Source organism: Myotis davidii, unplaced genomic scaffold, assembly GCF_000327345.1.
Source record: "Myotis davidii unplaced genomic scaffold, ASM32734v1 scaffold898, whole genome shotgun sequence".
In the NCBI taxonomy this organism is placed as follows: Eukaryota; Metazoa; Chordata; class Mammalia; order Chiroptera; family Vespertilionidae; genus Myotis; species Myotis davidii.
This window is the reverse complement of record NW_006289504.1, coordinates 391,480-398,894: the sequence shown is the minus strand read 5'-3', so window position 1 is coordinate 398,894 and position 7,415 is coordinate 391,480. Positions and strand designations below refer to the sequence as shown.

The following is a 7,415-nucleotide window of genomic DNA, read 5'->3' as shown; positions in this document are numbered from 1 at the left end:
GCAGAGGGACCCAAACCCTCCCACAACCCAGAGGGCGGTGGCAGCCCACCATGCTGATGGCCAGAGTGTTCCTTCTCTCTCTAGTCAAGTGCAGGGCCAGAGGCCCCCCTCCCTGTCGCAGCAGGTCGGGTGCTCTCCACGGGGGAGCCAGCAGGCAGCCTGGTGGCCTGGTGTGTCAGCAGCCGGGGGATTTGGACGGGAGGTGGAGGCAGCAGGGTCAGATCCAGGTGTGGGGTTGGGATGACTCTGTGCTGATTCAGTGGTAACTGAACCGGGACCGGAGTGGGAAGGGTTCCTGGGTCTATGTATTGCACACACAGAGCATAACGATGCTTGCGTTGCATTTACAGGAGTGGCAAGGCGTTTACCACTCGAAAAGCGGAGATAACGTATCACAGAATGTGAGGATAATTCCTGTCATTGGACAGGGAGGGTAAGTGGAATAAACATGCTCCAATCAACATGCTGTGTTTGGCTGATTGTAAATGTGCTGTAAGTGCTTAAGAGCTGCCTGCAGAACGTGAGAGAAAGACGTGTGTTAGGTCAGGTGTCACCCAAGAATGGCCTTCCCGGGGCTGCTCAGGGCTGTAGCCTGACCCCAGCTGGCGACTCACAGCCCCAGATTCCGGACCCTCCTCTAGTGCTGCAGACACACGGGCCTAACGCACTGAGGTCAGAACACGAAGTCAGTTTATGAAGCTGTGTGATGAGCACACTGACTAAAAGAGTTGTGTCTAACCTGAAAGCCTGTGATTGCCCCACAGACCTAGCAAATTAAGAATAATTTAGACACCACCATCTATGGAAACGCCTATCAAACAGGTGTGAGCACAGATTGGAAGGGAGTGTCTATCAGGAGCCTAAAAGTCTCCTCTGGTTTGTCTCGGAATCTAGTTTAAGAGGAACGATGGGAACGTGTGAGTACGTTCTAGAACACCCAGCCATCAGTGCAGCCATGAGAAGTAATGGCAAATGACAAGGAAGATGCTTATGTAAATGCACAATCAGACCAGTGTGTGACCTCACGGGGTGACGAGGAAAAGGGCAGAGGAAGAGGAGGTGTGCCCCTCCCCATGTGGGCCCTGACCTCCGCCCTTGCCCAGATGAGGAGCTGAGGCCGGTGGCCAGCACTTGGCGGAGCCGGGCCGAGACCTCCGCCGACTGCATGGCTCACGTCGTGGTCGGCAGGCTTGGCTGGCGATGCCTCAGGAGATGGGTCTGGGTGGGCCCTCCGTTCTGATTCTTCGCCTTTTTATGTCCTCTCCACATTTTTGTGTGATAAGCACATAGGGATTCGGTTACCGAGGGGAACAGAAAAATGGAAGGAACAGGAAGTAAGGAGAGCGGCAGCTCCTGTGAGGAGCGCTGGTTGCTCTGCTCCCAGGGAGCCGGCGCCCCGTGGCCTCTGGCTAAATGACTGGGTCCGAGGGCTCGGGAACCGGAATCGCGTCGGCATCTGGGGTCCTGAGCACGAAACACGCGGAGTGACTGCAGGCTCCCGGTCGGTCGACACACAGCCCATTTTAAAAGCAGGTGTCTGTGATTGTACGTTAGGACGACTGGGGAGGAGGCGGTGTTTTCACTGAAGAGTCGGCTTCCTTGCTGCAGGCGCCAAAGGGTGTTTGTGGAGACGCCGTTAGGGGGGCTTGGCCAGGGACCACAGAGGTGCTTTTCTCAAAGCGGGTGTGTGTGTGGAGAGATGCTCTTTTCATAATGAGAAATAGCAACGCATCAGCACAGCCATGGACACCGAGAGGGAGAAAATGAAAGGGCGAGGACTACACCCTCCATCTTACCCTGGGTCCTCCATTTTTGGGCAGAGCCATGTGCTCGGCAAGGCTTCTTCCCGGAAGCCCAAGCCTCTGCTGGCCACGCCCGGAATCTTTTTAAACTAACCAATGACAATCGGGGGACGTGCGCGCCATGGAGATGATCACATCCTGTGTAACCAGACACTGACTTGCGCCTGGCCAATCGGCAGGCCCCATAGTCACCTCTCCACCCCCCTATAAAACTCCTCTTCCCATCGGGCTAGGTCTCTCTCTGCCACCTGCTGCTGTGTCAGTAAGGAGGGTAGGGGAGCCAGACCTGGGTTTGAAATAAAGGACTCTTTGCTTTTGTATCGGACACGGCTGGCTCTCTCGCGTGGTCTGTTGGGGATCTTGAACGCTGGGCATAACAAAATAACGCATTGTTTTCTACTTGCAGCAAAATTAGACACTATGTGTCTATCATCCGAATGACCAGCGGCAACAGTAAGGTGTGTCGGGGTCTCGGGACAGGAGGGGACGGATGCCCCGCGGGACGCTCCTCCCGCGCAGGCGGCCGCACTAACAGCTTCTCCATTTCGTTTCCAGGCTGAAAAGATCATGGACTCCGTTCATTCTGATGCTCCCACAGGTATGGCGCCCATGTTCCTCCTCCGAGGAGCTTGCCCACTGCACGGCGGGTCTCTGCTGCCCAGGCCCAGGCCCAGGTCCGGAGCCCTGAGGGCGTCTGACAGGCGTGCGGGGAGAGCCTGGGCCCCTCACATGCATGAATTCATTGTGGAAGCGTGTTGAGTGACGTGTGGGTTGTTGGCTGATCTGTGCCCTAAGAACAGGGACAGCTTCTTCTGACAGTCATCACCGCCAGCAGATGGGGCGCCGGGCCCTTCAGCCATGCCTCCCCGGGTCCGCTCCCACCCCCCTGGGTGACTGCACATGGTCCGGTCCCGGGAGGAGACCATCTCCCGGCTCCGGCTCCCATTCCTTCAGCTTCGGGACGTGCTTCCCAGCACCAGGCAGCTCACTCCCTCGGGAGCCGACTGCACGCGGCCCTGTGCTGAGGGGGTTACCCGATGGGTAGACGTGTTGTAGACGAAGTTCCCTTTTCACAGATGAGGGGATGGAAGGACTGACTGACTTGCCCTGGGCCCCGTCCAGGAAGTGGTGGGCTGGCACGGGCTGCGACAGGTCTCGTGGGCGCGGTGCCCAGGAGCACGCAGGGCTTGTGTGAAAGGCGGAGACGTGGTGCCGGTGACTCACAGCGATGACAGGTGATGAGCGGTGGGCGAGAAGGGGCCGGGGCCATGGCGCCTCAGAGAGGGAAAGTCCAGGCAGGGACGGGGGTTTGAAGAAGAGGCTGCGGAGCCCTGGCCGGCAGCTCCATTGATTTGAGCGTCCTTCCAATGCCCAAAGGGTGGGTTGCATCCCCGGTCCGGGCACATCCAAGACTCAGCCAGGGAATCATCAATAAGTGGAACAACAAATCGGTGTTTCTCTCTTCCTCTCCCCCCGGCCCCCCATCTCCCTCCCTCCTTCCCTCTCAAAGTCGATTAAAAATATTTTTTTTGTTTAAGAAGAGTGTGTGGAAGGAAAAGTATTCCAAGAATAAAACAGGCACAGAAGACGGGAAGTCCAGAGTGTGTTCTGGAAGAGCAAGCGTTACATTGAACTGGTGGGCGGGGTCAGTGCTCGGAGAGGAACTGGGTTAGGCAGGATCCCTGGGTGGGTGTGCAGTGCAGGAAAGGAGGGTTTTCACCTGCGGGTAGTGCAGCCTGAGCCCGGGAGCCGGGAGTAGCCTGACGTCTGAGCTCTTAGGGCAGGTGTGTGACACCCCAGACAGGATGCCAGCGTCGCCACAGGCGGAGCAGAGGCGCAGCTACCAGGGGATAACCAGTGATGGCAGGAGGGAGACAGGCCGCAGGGGAAGGCGGTGGGGACCAGAGGCCCCGTGGGAAGGCGGTGGGGACCAGAGGCCGCGTGGGAAGGCGGTGGGGACCAGAGGCCTTGTGGGAAGGCGGTGGGGACCAGAGGCCCCACGGGAAGGTGGTGGGGACCAGAGGCCTCACGGGAAGGCGGTGGGGACCAGAGGCCCCGCGGGCAGGCGGAGGGCCACAGGGGCCCCGTGGGAAGGCGGTGGGGACCAGAGGCCTCGTGGGAAGGCGGTGGGGACCAGAGGCCTCGTGGGAAGGCGGTGGGGCCTCACGGGAAGGCGGTGGGGACCAGAGGCCCCACGGGAAGGTGGTGGGGACCAGAGGCCTCACGGGAAGGCGGTGGGGACCAGAGGCCCCACGGGAAGGCGGTGGGGACCAGAGGCCTCATGGGAAGGCGGTGGGGACCAGAGGCCCCATGGGAAGGTGGTGGGGACCAGAGGCCTCATGGGAAGGCGGTGGGAACCAGAGCGAGGAAAGCAAGGAGGCGCAGTCGAGAGGAGGTTGTGAAGCCTGGACGGTGAGGGGGGGACAGGCTGGGAAGGTGAGGCGAAGGGGTTTGTGTGTGAGCTCGCTCACTCGTCGGCTCGTTCATGCTACAGCTTCTGTGGAGGGCCTGCTGGGCGCTGCAGAGAGAAGGGCCGGGGGTGTAAGTTTTGCTGCCAGCAAAGCGTCCGCAGGTAGCTCGGATGTGGGACCGATGAGACTGAGCAGGGATGGTGGCAGGGGGTGGGGACCAAGGGCCCAGGAGGAGCTGGAGGGAGAGGCAGGCACCTGAGTCAGGGCTGGTTGCGCAGAGAAGAGGGAGGGGCGTGCAGAGCTAGGGGTGGCCTTTGCATCCAAGAGCTCACCAATGACGCAGAGGAGTGCAGGTTCAGGGGAGAGGGCAGAGCCAGCCTGAGGGGCTGGAGGAGCAGGAGTAGAAGGTGCCGGCGTGGGCCCAGCATGACCATAACCCTTGCACTGCAAGGTCAGGGAGCGCCTTTACTTGGATAGCTATATAAAACCCTAAGTGACCAGCCAACCAAACGACCGGTCGCTATGACGTGCACTGACCACCAGGGGACAGACGCTCAATGCAGGAGCTGCCCCCTGGTAGTCAGTGAGCTCCCACAGCCAACCTCCCATGATCCCTCCCCCAACCATTCCCCACTCCCCATTGAGGGGGGGGTCAGCCAGCCAAACTCCCACAGCCCCCCTGCCCCCCGCCAACCTCCACAGCACCAGGCCACTAGTCTGTATATATAAAAGCCTAAGTGACTATCTGACTGTCCAGCCAGTAGCTATGATGCACACTGACCACCAGAGGGCAGATGCTCAACGCAGGAGCTGCTGAGCTACGGTGACTTGGCAGCTGTGGTTCTTGGGTGATGCCCCTGGCACCAGAGAGGAGGGAGCCTAGTTCCAGAGTGCATCACCCAAGAACCACCCTCTCACAATCCAGGACCCCTTGGGGGATGTCGGCCGGTTTCAGCCAGATCCCCGCAGGCCAGGGGCCCCACTGGTGCATGAGTCTGTGCACTGGGCTTCTAGTTGATAAATATGTAGAATAGCCCTGTGAGGTGGGCACGGCTGTTATCATCATCTCTTTATTACAAAGAAAGAAACAGGTTCAGAAGGTTTAGATGACGGCATGGAGCGGGCGGCCAGGAAAGGCAGAGCTGGACTAGCAGGCAGGTCAGGGCCATGCTCACGGCTGTCCAGCCGGGAGACTGAGGCCGCCGTGCTGGGCCGCCTGTCACGTTACCAGATCACACCCTCCCGGCGTCTGCCTTCCTCTCAGCATCTAACTGCCTTTTATCCAAAGGCCCTGCTGACGGTCAGCTGGGGTCCTTGGCTATACACCACCACCACCAGTTCCTCAGCAGAAAGAAGCCTATTAGGAGATGGGGACCCACAGTGGGACAGGGAAGCCAGAGCACCATCTGAGAGAGAGGGCCCCAGGGAAGCTCGGCGCCGCCCCTTTGCCTGGGAGCAACGTGCGGGCCACCATGGGCTCTGCCGGAGCCTCCCCCCACACCCCCCACACCCCCCGGAGGCAGAATGGCTGCTTCACAGCCTCCCTTGCTGCTGGGCTCTGGGGTGAAGCGCTCATTGGTGGCTTCCTAATGGGGAATGGGGCAGAGCGCTCACCCTGTAGTGGGAGGCACAGGACAGGGGCTTGGATCCTGGGTGTCCAGGAAGCCAACAGGCCCCAGCACACGTCCCTTTAACTCGCCAAAGACATTCCGTGTGCCGAGAGTCTGGTCCAGGCCCAACCTGGGTTAGGCACCCACACGGCAGGTCATCTGAACTCACTGTACTTTGTGGCACCGCATGGGGGAGGGGGTGGCCTGGGGACGCTTCCCAGAGATGGCGATGGTGGGAGTGGTGCCTGGGACAGACAGAGGGCCGTCATAGGACAGGAAGAGCATCGTGGAGGCAGAGGGAGCCCCTGTAAAATGCCAAGTAGAAATGAAAGCTGTTTCGTCGCCCCCACAGCCGGTCCTGTCCTCGGTGCACATGCCTCCTGCCTCTCCGGCCACACGCTGCCCCCCCCCCCCTATGCCCCCTGGGGCTCCCGCACTTCAGGACCCTGAGCCCCGGCCTGTGACCCCTCTAGACCTTATTCCACTTCCCACCCCAGCACCTGGTTAGGGCCTGACACGCGGTGCCCAGGAAGTGTGTGGAGTGGACACACGGGGAAGGATGAAGGAATGACCCAGTTCGTAGCCCAGCGGTAAAGGCAGGAGCGCGGCCTGAATCTCCAGAAGCTGCGGAGGAGACACACTGGCCGGGGTTGGGAGGAGGGGCGATGGGAGGGGCGCGTGTGTGGAGCTCTGCCCGAGGCAGAGGCAGCAGATGCCCAGGCTGCTCCTGAGGGACGGGGAGCGCTGGCCCAGCCTCGAGTGGTCAGGGTGTGAAGAAGACAGGCTGTGGCACACACTGCTCCGTCCTGGCTGCCAGCCAGCTGCTCTCTCTGAGGTGCCGGAGGGGTGGGTGAGGGGGCCGGGCCGCCGGCGGCTGCACCCAGCGGTGCTCACCTGTGCACAGGACTGAGCAGGTGGTGGGACGGCGGACGTGTGTCTATGGAGCATCTGTTCTGTGCCGGGCGGTGCTGCCACCTGGGAAGGAGAAAGGAAGACTCTCCTGTGCTTCCTCACTCCCAGCTGGGCAGGAAGGCAGGTGGAGCCCACGGTTACCGTGTGTGTGTGTGGGGGGGGCAGCGGGGGGCCTTAGGGGAGGGCGTCCCACAGGTCACCCCTGGACTGCATCTTCAGAGGAGGCTGGCTGTTAACCAGGTGAGAAGGTGGCCTGGGAGAGGCACGCTCCCCTGGAGGAAAGCAGCCTGTGCCAAGACGCAGAGGGTGGGGGAGACCAGCACATCACAGAGGCCATGGTGGTGGAGCGGGGTCCAGGTCACAGGGCCCTGGGTGCCACACGGGAGCTTAAATCTTATCCTGAAAACCACAGTGAGCCGAGCCGTTGAGAGGTTCTGGTGGGGAGGGTGTTGGTTATTTTAGAAGGACTGCTGGGCTGCCTGTAGAGAGGGGGTAGAGGGGGTGAGGCAGGGGCCGGGGGACTGTGGAGGCAGCTGCCGTTATAATCCAGAGGGTTGGGTGCGGCTGCGGCCTAGGGTGGGCAGGTTAAAGGGGTGCTGAGATGAGGGCGCGGGAGGAGGGAGGAGGCGTGGATGCTGCTCCGTGACCTGGGACAGCGGGTTTGGGAGAAGGGGCGCGTT

The 7,415-nt window shown here is 60.8% G+C and overlaps 1 protein-coding gene across 1 annotated transcript in view; it reads left to right on the top strand.

The window, feature by feature from the left end:
• PDE8A (phosphodiesterase 8A) overlaps nucleotides 1–7,415 on the top strand; it is a 90,556-nt gene that overhangs the window by 61,603 nt on the left and 21,538 nt on the right. Inside the window, 2 exon segments of the mRNA XM_015562792.1 lie at nucleotides 351–433; nucleotides 2,209–2,260. Coding sequence (XP_015418278.1) covers nucleotides 351–433; nucleotides 2,209–2,260 — 135 coding nt within the window.